Source organism: Psammomys obesus, unplaced genomic scaffold (assembly GCF_907164565.1).
Source record: "Psammomys obesus unplaced genomic scaffold, mPsaObe1.curated_primary_1811, whole genome shotgun sequence".
Classification (NCBI taxonomy): Eukaryota; Metazoa; Chordata; class Mammalia; order Rodentia; family Muridae; genus Psammomys; species Psammomys obesus.
Window position 1 is genome coordinate 19102668 of NW_026585797.1, and position 14358 is coordinate 19117025.

At 40.8% G+C, this 14358-nt stretch overlaps 2 protein-coding genes across 2 annotated transcripts; one reads left to right on the top strand and one right to left on the bottom strand.

The window, feature by feature from the left end:
* Nucleotides 1-582: 582 nt before the first annotated feature.
* Taar1 (trace amine associated receptor 1) lies at nt 583-1581 on the top strand. The gene has a single exon (XM_055599209.1). It carries the CDS (start codon nt 583-585, stop codon nt 1579-1581), a length of 999 nt encoding a protein of 332 aa, XP_055455184.1.
* A 6896-nt stretch (nt 1582-8477) lies between these two features.
* Nucleotides 8478-8770, bottom strand: LOC129670812 (DNA-directed RNA polymerases I, II, and III subunit RPABC4). Its single transcript, XM_055599457.1, has one exon. The coding sequence runs from the start codon at nt 8725-8727 to the stop codon at nt 8551-8553; it is 177 nt and encodes a 58-aa protein (XP_055455432.1). The 5' UTR covers nt 8728-8770; the 3' UTR covers nt 8478-8550.
* Between the last annotated feature and the right edge of the window lie 5588 nt (nt 8771-14358).

Consider the following 14358-nt stretch of genomic DNA (forward strand, 5'->3'; position numbering starts at 1 on the left):
AACTAGATTCTGTCTTTCTTCAGACAAGGTCTGTTTTCACTGATTAAGACAGAATAATCATCATTTAATTTTTCTCTGGCTTATGAACATGTAGGTTTATTTGCTGACTTTATTTCATTCTGAGCTTTATATTTTAGCACAATGTCCAGCTCTTACTAGGTGCTGTATATGGTTTTTTTTCCCCTTTGAGGCAGAATGTCTCTGTGTGTAATTTTGGCTGTCCAGAAACTCACTCTATAGATGAGGCTGGCCTTGAACTCATTAAGATCCACCTGCCTCTGCCTCCTGAGTGCTGGGATTAAAGGTGTGCACTGCCACAAATTGAAGTATTAAAGTACCTGGCAAGCAAAACTTCTAAAGCAGATATTCTTCAGCTATAATGTGGAAATATGATCTAAAGGAATTAATTAGTTGCTGATCTTACTCATTTTTCTTCTTCTTTTTGCTCCTCTCATGTTTCTGGGACAGGTGTGTGCCTCTAAAAACGAAAGGAGGTGGAATTGTAACCTGACTATGGATTCTGGAGAAAGAGTGCTCAGCAGCTAAAGGGAAGAATCAGCCTGTGTGTAGTTCTTGGCAGTGATGTATCAGTGCCACAACTTCATTAATACTTCCCACACGAGCAGCAACTGGCCACAGGATGTCCGTGTTGTCCTGTATAGCTTAATGTCACTCATAATTCTGGCCACTCTGGTTGGCAATTTGTTAGTAATAATTTCTATATCACATTTCAAGCAACTTCATACTCCCACCAATTGGCTCCTTCATTCCATGGCCACTGTGGACTTTCTCCTCGGCTGTCTGGTTATGCCCTATAGCATGGTGAGAACGGTTGAACACTGTTGGTATTTTGGAGAAATCTTTTGTAAATTTCACACCAGCACCGATATTATTCTGAGCTCAGCATCCATTTTCCACTTATCCTTCATTTCCATCGACCGCTACTATGCTGTGTGTTACCCTCTGAGATACAAAGCCAGGATCAACATCTTGACTATTTTTTGGATGATCCTCGTTAGTTGGAGCATCCCTTCTATTTTTGCCTTTGGAATGATCTTCCTGGAGCTGAACTTCAAAGGAGTTGAGGAGCTGTATTGCAAACAGATTGGCTACCTGGGCGGCTGTTTTGTCTTCTTTAACAAAATCTCTGCGGTACTGGGCTTCGTGACTTTTTTCTATATACCTGGATCTGTTATGTTATTTGTTTACTATAGAATTTATTTCATAGCTAAAGGTCAAGCAAGGTCAATTAATAGTACAAATCTTCCAGTTAGATTGGAAGGGAAAAACAGAATGCCACAAAGCAAGGAAACAAAAGCTGCGAAGACCTTGGGGATATTGATGGGTGTTTTCCTGGTATGCTGGTGCCCCGTCTTTTTCTGCATGGTCGTGGACCCTTTCCTATACTATGCTGTCCCACCCACTTTGAATGATGCACTGGCTTGGCTTGGGTACTTGAATTCTGCCTTCAACCCAGTGGTTTATGCATTCTTCTATCCCTGCTTCAGAAGAGCACTGAAAATGATTCTTCTTGGTAAAATTTTCCAAAAAGATTCATCTAGGTCTAAGTTACTTTTGTGATGCAACCCATGAAACTGCTATATTCTACCATCTTGTGAAAACAGTGGTGGAGTATATGTATAAGAATAGGAACCAACAACCATGGGCATGAGATTCATGGTTGAGTTAAAATACACATTGTGAACTAAACTTTGGTGTATGTAGACAACCTCCTATTGGACATAGAATAGATGTGATTTTTGCCATTATTTCTATACATGTTTAACTGTGGTGAATCTTGTATTAAAGACAAAAATTTTCCCTGCTTTTAGATGACCTTCTTTGAGTTGACAGTGGTGGTTTATTCATTTAGCAATTGAAATCACAAGGTTGAATTTATAGTACAAATTGGAAGAAATTTGCCATGTGTGTGTGTGTGTGTATGTGTGTGTGAAAACAGGGAGAGAAATAGTGGCTTCTAGTAATATACCTTAATAGGAAAAGATTATAAATTATATACATTGATTTACGATTAGGGTAGTTCTCAAACAGATCTTACAGAAATAACTTCAAGTTAAGCATCACTAGAAACTTGGATGCATTTAATAATAGTGACATTTTCATGACCAAATTAAACAAAGATAGCCAATAAAAATAATTAAAATGTACATTCCACTGTCTGTTCATAAATCTGAAGATCTTCTAAGGACGTATTAAATCTTCTGTCCTGGACATAGTGGCTCTGTAATCTCAGTACTGAAGAGGCAGAGGCAGGAGGATTGTCCTATGTTGAAGGCCAGCCTGGAAAACAGAGCAAATTCTAGGCAAGGAAGGATTACATAGTAATACCTTGTATCAAAGGGAACAATGTAGCAACAACTACAAAACCCTACCCTACCCTTTGTTTTTTGTTTTGTTTTGTTTTGTTTGTATTTGTAAGGCAAGGTTTCTTTGTGTAGCCCTGGCTGTCCTGGACTCACTTGTAGACCAGGTTGGTCTTGAACTGATAACGATCCACCTGCCTTGGCCTCCTTGAGTGCTGGGACTACAGGCATGTGCCACCACACTTCGCATGGTTGGCTTCTTGATTGGACTAGAGTTGGCTCTAGTACACTTTTAAGAACAGTGTAGCCTGTGGAGATAGTATATCATGATACAGATTGCCTTTATTCAGTCTAAGACCTTACCTTTGAGATTTGTTTGTCAACTTGCAAAAGGGAAACAAGGATCTTTTGAAGAATTTTCTATACAGTGAATTTCTGTGGTTTTATTTATTCCAGGATGTTCCTTAAAGATCATTTCCAGATTTTGTGTAAATGTTTTAAAATCTGTCATATTGATTTATATAAGGTGAAAGGCTCTAGAAATGAAGACACAAAGATCCAGAAATAACTACCTGGTGTTCTATGCACTCATGTGGACACATGACTAGAGGACAATAAATAAGGTACAGTTTAATGGTGAAAAACTGAGTGAAATTGAAAAAAAAACATTTAGATGTAACCATTGTTGTTGGGACACAATAAAGCTTACATTATATTTTCATTTGATTTGTGTGAATTTTGTAATAAACAAGCATGCTAACCTTAATATTGTTTTAACTTCTTTTAAATAATAATTTTTTGAGACAGGGTCTTAATATGTAGACACACAGATAGATAGATAGATAGATAGATAGATAGATAGATAGATAGATACATAGATACATAGATACATAGATATATAGATAGATACATAGATAGGAGAACTTGAAATGGGCCTTTGAAACCTCATTGCCTACCCCTCAGTGACACACTTACTTCAACAAGGCCACACCTCCTAATCCTTATAATCCTTTCAAATAGTGCCATTCCCTGAGGACTGGGCATTCAATATACATGAGCCTATGGGGGAATTTTTTATCCAAACCACCATAATCAGGAACACAGAGCTGCAGCAGAAATAGAGAAAATTTATCAAGAAAATGTATATGTATATGTATATGTATATGTATATGTATATGTATATGTATATTTTAAGAGAGTTTAGCAGCTCAAAGGCACATTGACACACAAGTTGAAGTTTCATGACCTGGTGGAATGGGCATTTTGGCTTGCTTGGATAGCTGGCTTTTCTGAGCATAGTCTATTACATGAGGCTTTACTTGTAGCTTCGTGAATCATGAATCTCTTCAGCATCTTAAAGTTCTACCCAGGGATGTGCAGTTTCTATTGCAATGAACTATAGGTTACTCTTAGAACCTTGCACCAGGGCATCAGTGACCCTTCTTCTCTGGTGGAAGCCAGTTGTCTTCAGTGTCAGCAAGAGGTGTGGGGGCTGCGGGACATGCTCCAGCTTTCCTCTCTGCCAACTTGCTTTTTCATATGTGAAAATTTGTAAGGCTTTGTGCCTGGCTTTCTGGACCTCAGTCTCTGCCTCATCTTGAAGAGAAATCCCTACATACACATTGTTCACATGACCAAACAAGTAGCAGTAAGAGGATGCAGGAGGTTAGAAACTTAGAAATAGACAGGAGGCCAAGTGTGCCAGGCCACACACTCGATGCTCTTTCATGTTTCAGAAAGCTGAGTAAACTGTGGGAACAGCAAAGGGAATCGCTAGCTTTACCGCCACGTGTGTCCGAGTGAGCTTGATGTGGGTAATAATGTGAATTCTTTGTTACCAGAAAAGCTTTAAAAATCTTCCTCTTTAAGCAAAAGGAACTCTAGTCTTCAGCAGGCAAAAACAGGAAGTTTGTAGCTTGAAGGCAAGCTTCAACTAGAAGCCAGCTCTGAGCTATTGTGTGGGCTACCTAGTGAGATTTGGGCACCGGGCCTGGGCACCGGGCACTGGAAGAAAAGGAGGGTTGAGAAGGAAGGAAGAAAGAGAAAGAGGAGCTCTAAGTTACTCGGTGTAAGCATCAGGGTGAAATGGCAGCAGGATAGTGAAGCCTGCAACATACTTGGAAATGAACACCAGAGACCTGTTTGTGACCCTCTGTGGGTAGTGTTAGAAATCGTGCAGCTGTGAGAGTTACACGGTGGGTTCACAAATCACACCACGAGACCGGTTTCACATGGGAGGTTTATTAGGGGAAGGGAAAAGGGGTCACAGAGAGAGGAGGTGAAAGAGAAAGAGAGGGGAGGGTCTCCGAGAATTCTCTTATAAGGTGACCCAGAGCATGCACAGGTGCTTCCACGTGATCAGTGGGTGGTCTTCTGGTGACTTCACCAATGCCTGCTTACTGATCCCAACATTCCTCCCTTTTTGTTTTATTAAAAAGTGAGGAGCCAAGAAGGGGTGACAGTGGGGGGAGGGCACAGAGATGACTTTTGCTCTTCAAGCTACTTCCTGCTGATTAGTGGCGTTGTCCTTCTTGGGGTACAGCTGTTCCCCACCATCGGGGTCATAGTCATCTGGTTCTGTGGGCAAAGGTTGATAATCCTGTAGGAGTAACTGATTAATGGTTTGGTTAGAGACTTTTTGCATTTGTTGTTGGAAGAATATAGTGAGGAAGTTAAACAGGGTGCAAAAAACAAAAGCAGAAAGACAAGCAGGAGAGGTGAGACAAAGGGCAGAATCCATTTCCATATGGGACTCTCAAAGGCCCAAGAGCTAGAGGCCTCCAGCTCTTCTCTTCATTTTTGTAAATCTCTCTGGAGTTGTTGGATTTTGTCCTTTACTATACCTGACTGATTGACATAAAAACAGCATTCCTCCTGGAGGAAGGCCACCTTCTTCAGCTGTGAGGAGATCCAATCCACGTAGGTTTTGAAGTACTACTGCTGCCAGCGAGTCAGTCTGTCCTTGGAGGGTTAGTATTGTCTGAGCCACTTGCTGAAGGTCCTGGATAAGCTGGGAAGAAAGCTGATAATACAGGGTTAGTGAGGTGGCTAGTTCTGTTGTTCCAGTCCCTAGAGCTGCCATGATTCCTGCAGCAGCCAGCAGGGGCAGGATTTGAATTGCCCTCTTTTTTTTTTAATTTTTATTAATTACACTTTATTCACTTTGTATGCCCCCATAAGCCTCTCCCTCCTCCCCTCCTGATCCCACCCTCCCTCCTCCTTCTTCACGCATGTCCCTCCCCAAGTCCACTGATAGGGGAGGTCCTCCTCTCCTTCCTTCTGATCCTAGTCTATCAGATCTCATCAGGAATGGCTGCATTGTCATCTTCTGTGGCCTGGTAAGGCTGCTCCCCCCTTAGGGGGAGGTGATCAAAGAGCAGGCCAATCAGATTATGTCAGAGGCAGTCCCTCTTCCCATTACTATGGAACCCACTTGGACACTAAACTGCCATGGGCTACATCTGTGCAGGGGTTCTAGGTTATCTCCATGCCTAGTACTTGGTTGGAGTATGAATCTCTGGGAAGACCCCTGTGTTCAAGTTTTCTGGTTCTGTTGCTCTCCTTGTGGGGTTCCCGTCCTATCCAGCTCTTACTATTTCCCACATCTTACATAAGATTCCATTCACTCTGCCCAACAGTTGGCCATAAGTCTCAGCGTATGCTTTGATAGTTTGCAGGGCAGAGCCTTTCAGAGGCCCTCTGTGGCAGGTTCCTGGGTTGTTTCCTGTTTTCTTCTTCTGATGTCCATCCTCTTTGCCTTTCAGGATGGGGATTGAACATTTTAGTCAGGGTCCTCTCTCTTGATTAGTATCTTTAGATGTACAGATTTTAGTAGGTTTATCCTATATTACATGTCTATATGAGTGTGTATATACCATGTATGTCTTTCTGCTTCTAAGACAGCTCACTCAGGATGATCTTTTCCGGATCCCACCATTTACCTGCAAATTTCATGATTTCCTTGTTTTTCATTGCTGAGTAATATTCCATTGTGTAGATGTACCACAATTTCTGCATCCATTCTTCGGCTGAGGGGCATTTGGGTTGTTTCCAGTTTCTGGCTATTACAAATAAAGCTGCTACAAACATGGTTGAGCAAATGCCCTTATTGTGTACTTGAGCCTCTTTTGGATATATGCCTAGGAGTGGTATGGCTGAATCTTAAGGAAGCGCTATTCTTAGTATACCTAAGTGACCCCCAAAATTCTACCAGGGAACTCCTACAGCTGATAAACACCTTCAGCAAAGTGGCTGGATACAAAATTAACTCAAAAAAATCAGTAGCCCTCCTGAGAAAGAAATTAGGGAAACAACACCCTTCACAATAGCCACAAATGACATAAAGTACCTTGGTATAACCCTAACCAAGCAAGTCAAAGACTTGTATGAAAAAAATTTCCAGTCTCTGAAGAAAGAATTAAGATATCAGAAGGTGGAAAGATCTCCCATGCTCATGGCTTGGCAGGATTAACATAGTAAAAATGGCCATCTTACCAAAAGCAGTCTACAGATTCAACGCAATTCCCATCAAATTACCAACACAATTCTTTACAGTCCTGGGAAGAAAAATCCTCAACTTCATATGGAATAACAAGAAACCCAGAATTGCTAAATCAATCCTCTGCAATAAAAGATCTTCTGGAGGTATCTCCATCCCTGATCTTGAATTGCCCTCTTCTCCTGCTGGGCAGCTTTTGAGTCCACCGGGATTGGTAGGGGCTCCCTTTCGTTTATCACCCCGTGCTCAGAGAGGAGGAGTACCAGAGTGCCAACTCCTGACCAACGAGCAGGCAGACGATGGTAGACCTGCGTGCCACAAACAATCGAGTTATTATTAGCGGTAGGGCATTGGGATTGAGATGAGGTATCAAGGATTATAGGTTCATTACATTCTAAGGAACTTAGCATTCCTACAGAGTGTGTCCCAGATGCCTTGAAACAGCTTGTCACACCAAAGAGGGTGATATGAAAAGTAGGGGGTTGTGGCAACATCAGAGTCAGGGCAGTTAATAAATGGTGAGGTGAGGTTGCTTGACAGTCACTGCAGAGGCTGTTAGCGGTACCTCTGACTTGGTCCCCTGTGGTACACACAGCCAGCAAGCTTTAAAATGGCCCAGTTGGGTCACATTAAGGAGCTTGTAGGCCGAGGTCAGAGTCTGAAGTAGGAGATGAAATGACAGGTTTGTGTTATTTAGGAAAGGAGATATTAGAGAGGTAATGACCTTAGAGGAATGTTTAATTATCTCTTTTACTTCTCCCCTTCCCAGATTTTGGGTAATTGGGACATATTTTCTCTGGATATGGATAGTACTTTTCAGTAGATCGGGTGTGTAGCGGCGGTAGAGTTTTCCAACGATGCCTGCTTCCCATCTGGCATCCCATGGGTCTTGGATGTATAAGTAGAGGGTCTTTTTGTACAGGTGAAGGAGCTTCTTCTGTGCTGGTGAGTGGATTTGCCAAGACCAGTACGGGCAGCCTCCATACCTGTCCAGCCATTTTTTGCAATAATCCTTTGTTTGATCAAAGAGAAAGCAAACAAAAATTCTGTCAAATAAGAGGGGAGGGATAGATGTGGGGGTGATGGCTATTTCAGTTGGCTCCTGACAGCCTCCCATAGAACAATTTCCTGACCCTATTTGGAGAGACTGTTCATTATTAATGATGGTTTTTGGAACCTCAAATCTCCATACATAGGTATTACCTTGAACAGAAATAGGCAAGAGGAATAGGAGGAAAAATACATATTCAATCCAGTAGGGTCAAGTACAGCTCCTGTGGTGAGGACTCATTTTTCTGGAACTGGACAGGGTGATTGATCTTGGTGTCTTTTGGAGCTTGAGGGAGCAGGGTATTGTGGGAGTTGATATGTAGGAAGGAGCATTATCTTGAGGAGAGGGGGTGAAAGGCTTAAGGTGGGATAGATGAATCCAGTGAGGGAAGCCCTCTCCACCAAGCCCATGGAGCAGCTTCTCATAAGCATTTTCTCAAGCCAGGAAAGAGAGAATGATAATTTTTTTTGGGGGGGGGACAATTTTATTTGTCATTGAGATCACAAAAACAAAGAAACAGTATGTTGAACCGAAATTTCCTTTATACAAAGTATTAAAATACAATAGCATTTCTAAAATGAAATAGGTATATAGTTGTATTCATTAAGCTAAGTCAAAAACTATACAATAAAGAAAAACATCAATGGGGTAAATGAAGACACTCCTAAATTCCCATTTCATCGAGCATCAAAAACCACCAATCTTTTAGTCCTTTTCTTGTACATTATTCTGTATCCACATTCTCTGCATCTGATTGGATCCCTGGATTTTATTTCATTTTCGGTGTGACACTCTCCACAAATATATATCATTGGCTGCTGCTTTGGGGGTTGAACGTCTTTCTGGGTGTCCATTGTTAGTGCCTCCGAAGCTCAAAGACTCCCTTCTCGGTCCACGCAAAAACCTCAGATCCCAAGAGAATGATAATTTAAGAGAATTTTATATTTGTAAAAAAAAAAAAAAGTTAGTTCTGGAGTCATTTCTTGAAATATCAAAAGTTTCTAAGCTCTATGGCCCCTTAGCAGCTTAGCTCAAGACTCCCAGTTCCTCAAGGGCTAAGGACTGTGTTGACTGAAAAACATTTTGTGGTTTAGTATGAATCACACCATTAAAATAATGTAGCGGCTTCTTCATATTGTGAATTTCATTCAGTGGAATAAACCTTTGTCTAAGATTACATTCACACTGAACTTCAAGGTTACAATGTTCTCTTTTATGAAAACATGATACTAATGAGCAAAAAGCTTCTCAATTTTCAATTTTATTTTCATTATTTTTAATTGTGTGTATATGAATATATCTGTATGTACCTGCCTACAGCTGCCTGCAGGAGCCAGAGGGTCAGATCTCCTTGGAGCTGGAGATACAGACGATTGTTAGCTGCTAGACTGGGGTTCTGGGATCAAATTCAGCTTCTCTGGAAGAGCATTAGGATGCATTCTTAACCACTGAGCCAGGTCTCTCTGGCCCCAGCAGAAAGGTTTTTGAAATAATCTTATTTGACAAACATGTTTGTTCTTTAATTAAAAACCTATGACCTCTCTTAGTCTACTACTTTAGCCTGTTTATTACCTAATAGAATAAAAAGCAAGTATAAAACATATCTGGAAGAACATAGTTTTCAGGTAAATAAAGTCACAAAGAATGTCAAAAACTCTCAGTGATTTTTTTTTTCTGAGAAAAATGTGACCAAGACAAGAGCCAAACACAATCAAAACTTCCTAAAACCTTCCTGCACTGTACCAATGCTCCACGGGTCAAAATAGTTTCCTTCAGTGCATGTAACATGGTGAGGCATTTCAAAATGCCAATTATTTATGAGCAAACAAAGTGGATACTTAGTAGAGGGTTTTCTTGCAGCAGTGAACCCGGGCTGAGGCTGAGGTGGGTGTCGCGTCAGCTGTGTGGTTTTCCAGAGGCCTCTCGAACTGCCCACAATGGTGACCTTTGCATCAGAAGCAGCAGGTTGAACCACAGTCACTGCTTTGTGTTTTTGCATCAGCTAAAGTTTTCTTTCTCACGTTTCACACTTGGACTTCACTTAATAGTGTGAGAATTCCCCTAAGAAGTTAGTAGTTTCTTAAATGAAGCCCTGTGACAAATGTTTTCCCATATGCATTAAGGGCAGCTGCTTACACAGGGACTCAGATGATGAAAACTGTCAGTGACACCAAACAGAAGTGTTAACAACGCCCACTGAGAAGGAAGTGCCACTCTGCCATGTCTCTGTGGACTGAACTGTGGCTTCAGAGTGTGGCCCTGTAAATAAAGCTCAGTGGGCATCGGTAAAGAGCCAATCAACACACTTAATTACTCCTATTAGCAATTCTCTCAAGACGGTGTTAAGCAAGCAGGAGGCTTTGAAAACAATGGCATCACGAGCTTGAAATACAGGATAGCTTAATTTTTAAATTGCAAAGTTTTCTGTATGCCTGTTTATTCTCCTAAGCATGGAAAACCACAGAAAGCTGGGTGAGCCAGGGAAGCCATGCAGATTGTAAACTGAGTTTTCTACTTCCATGGTGCATATATGCCTAGAAACAGTAAAATAAAAACAACAAAGGAGAACTGAAACAAAACACAATAGCACCTCCTTTACCCCCACCTTGTGTGTCTGTGTGTGTACATGTGTGTGCACACTTGTGTGTAGGCACGCAAGCATGTGTGTAAGCCAGATACATTTCTTTCTTGCTCTCTACCTTGTTTTCGAGACAGGGTCTCTCTCTGAACCCAGAGTTGATTTTTTTTTTTTTTTGGCTAGCGCCAACATGCTTACAAGCATGCGGGTCATGGCCCACTTCCCCAGCTCCCCAATTTACTAACACATTCCAGTGTGTGCGTGTGTTTTCACTTGTAAAGTGGATACTGCATTGTTTTTGGGGTTCCCATAAAGATGTATTCATCATCTGTCCATTCACATGCTATATATTCATTGGACACTTATGCCAGCCATCGTTTTAGCTGTATTCTGGAAATATAGATACAGAACCACCAAGTTTGCCATGTTTCTGGAATTTGAATAAGATACAGCATTCTGGGAGTGGAATAAGATTAGATTGATCAAAGGTCTGAATAATGTACAGGAACACATGGTTCATATCATACGGTCACCAGTTGAGATTTATTACTCTCACTCCAAATCTAACTGTTGTAAGAGCAAGTTCATTTCACTATTCCCAACGTGGGCCATTGTTGCAGAGATGAAGTGTTAAAATTCATTCTTATCATGTTTAAGCTCAGATCACAGCAATCCATTTTTCCCTTTCTCTTTGAATGGCTGACCTTATAGGTCATTGTGATTATACTCTTTATTGCCTTCTAGTTTCTCTTTTGTTTGTGGTGTCCGGTGAAATGAAGCGTTATGTTTGCCTGTTGGGTTTATCCTATTGATAGGTGTTTAAATTTTGGGTGTGCTCAACAGTGACATCGCCTGGTTACCCAGCTACTCTGCTGAACACCACCAGGATTCTGTGATTGCTGCACCTAGAAATTTGGAGTTGATAGTCCTTCCCACACCACACCCACTGTCACACATAGGCCAGGTTTTGTAGCCCAAATGTTCCCTCGTGTGGATTCTGCATAAATCCCACAACTGGCTTGTGTTCTGCAGGTCTTGGTCATGCTGGTCCATTCTCCATGAAGTCACAGATTCATCTGAAGCCCAACCTGGCTGTCTCCTTTTGAAGACCTTCCTGTGACCATATATCTTTGCATTACATCATCATGTCCACATTTGCTAGCTAAGATGAAAGTCCTTTAGTTACCCACTTTTTGATCTGAAGCCCCTTGCCCTTCTTCATATCATGTTTCAGATAAATCAAGTTAGCTGAATTGTCTGAAAACAGCTCTTTTTCAGAACTTTTGGGCTGTGAACAAGCTACTCCTATTTAGAATGCTTTTCATCAAGCTCACTTGCTTATTCTAGAAGCTTTGCCTTAAAAATAATTCTTTTCTGGATTTGCCTGTGCTATGCCCAGTTCACAACCCCAAAAGATCAGGAATAGACTCCGCTGTAAATAGAAGAGGGTTATTTTAAATTGCATACATATTCAAACATGGGACGCAAATTTCCTGTGGAAACAGGAGAGGAATGCGGCCTCACAGTCTAGGGGAACAAGGTTTTTATAAGGCACAACCGCAAGCAGGGACTTACATGCTTTGGCATTACATGATTGGGTAAGGGAAATTGACTTTTGAAATGATTGGTCCACTTTAGGCGCCAAAACCACAAACAGTTCTGGCCTGTTCATATAGGCCAGTTTCTTAGCAACTGTATAATTAGTGGGCGGGGAAAGAATGCATTAAGGCTGTTTTTTTTTTTTTTTTCTTGCACAGGAAGCTGGATATATCTCCATTTGTTGGCCTATGTTCAGGCTCTTGCTTTAAATTTTAAAACAATACCCACTGAATTTTAATCATTTGGTCTCTCACCTGGAGCTGCCCTGCTCAGCCTCATCTCCCAGACTAATTCCAGTCCAGACCTACACTTGAACATTATGGATAACATTGTAATAATTTGTCTTTATAAGAAGCAGATTTTTTTCCTATTCAAATCTCTTTCACTTGAAATATTTGCTTTCTTGCTACTGTAATTTTTAAAATGTGTTTTGACCATCATTCCATTATTGGATGAATAGGCTTTTCTCTCTTCTGTAGACTGTCTTGCACTTCTTTGCTTGCCTCTTTTGCCATATGCTTTTTAGTTTGGTATAGTTTCATTTGTATTTTTCTGCTTTTGCTGTGGTGCTTTTGAGGTCATGTAAAAAAAAATTGCTCAGGCTAAAGTCATAACCATTCCTCACTGTATTTTATTTGTTTTTATAAGTGCTCTTAATCTTGTTACATAAACTGTCTCTCCCTTTAGCTTGCTAAGAGGGTTTATTGAACAGTATAAATAAATTTTCATTTTACCATCTTCCTACTGAAATAATCACATGATTATTCTCCCTTAATTTGATATTGTGATTTTTAAATTATATCCTAATATCAAACTATTAAACCATGTTTTTGACCTTGGGGTAAGCTAATAAAGACAAGAATTTTTATTTTTCTACCAATAGTTCATGTGTTTAAACACCTTTGTAGTTATGTTCTTGAGTAAAATTGAACTTTAATTTCCCTATTTTGTTGATTCTTGTCAGGCTTTATATTAAGTTTATATTAGCTTCATAAAGTTAATTGGAAAATCAACCTTTTTCTGTATCTTGAATAATTTGTCTTTATAGAGTCAGTAGAAATTGCCATTTGTATCATCTATGAATGACCTGGAACTTTCATTAAACGAGCAAATTTTTGTAAGCTAATAAAAATAATAGACAGGGAAAAAAAAAGATACAAGTAACGGCTATAAGAAACATAGGAACAAAGGTGTCGACAGCTGCCTGAGAGGGGACAGGGAGCTGCCCAGGGAGGGGCATCGGCAGTGCAGGCCTGAGCCGGGATCTCTGGCACCTGCATATGAGCATGGTCACGCGTGTCTGTTGCTTCTCAGTGTGGGAAGCAGAGGCAGGTTGAGCTCCAGTTTGCTGGCCTGTCAGTCTAGTCAATTCATGAGTCCTGAGTTTAGTGGGAGACCCTATCTCAAAAGATAAGGTGGAGAGCAATAGTAGAATATGGCCAACATCAAACTGTGGCTTCCATGAGCACATACACATGTGCAATATGCCTCTGTATGCACACGTATACATATGCGCACACACAAACACACATAAAAACGCGCAAGTGATGAAGATGTGCTTCTAAAATATGTATAACACACGTTTGTGTAATATGTGGCAAGGTCTACTGGAAGAGAATTAAAGAAGACCAGGTAAAGATGAAGCCCATCCATGTTACTGAAGGGGAAAATTTTATGTTATACAGATACTATTAATATCCACTCAAAATCCTATGTAGTTTTTGCAGAACTTGGAAAACTGGTGAATGTCTAAAAGATCAGAAATAGCAAGGTCATTTTAGGAGGAGGAAGAAGAGGAGGATGAGAAAGAGATCTTACTCTGCTAAGTATGAAGATGGTGTGAGGTTGTGATAGCTAAGGCAGCATGGTATTTGTCCATTATTGAACCAGATGGTAAATTAGAGAGCTCAGAAACAGAAATGAGCTTTGATGGCATATCCACATGCCAGGTCTATGGAGAAAAGTCATTTCATTCAGTAGATGGAAGTGGATAAAGAATTTTTTAAAAAATGAATTGCAGCCTTTATCTTAAATATCATCTATGAATAAGTTCAGCCATTTGGAATACAGTCTTAATTAGCTTCAGCTGTCAACTTGATAAGAGTCCAGAGTCAGGTAGGCTGAGTGAGTGTCGAGGTCGGATTGCCCAGATCAGGTGGTCTTGGAGCAAGTCTGTAGAGAATTGTCTCTACTGTTGATTGGTGTTAGATGGCCCAGCCCACTGTGGGCGGTGCCTTCCCTAGGCAAGTTGACTGTTGATTGGTGTAAGATGGCCTCACCCACGGTGGGAGGACCTTCCCTAGCAAGT

Coding starts and splice junctions, on each gene's coding strand:
- Taar1 (XM_055599209.1), top strand. CDS start 583: ATGTATCAGTGCCACAACTTCATTAATACTTCCCACACGAGCAGCAAC.
- LOC129670812 (XM_055599457.1), bottom strand. CDS start 8,727: ATGGACACCCAGAAAGACGTTCAACCCCCAAAGCAGCAGCCAATGATA.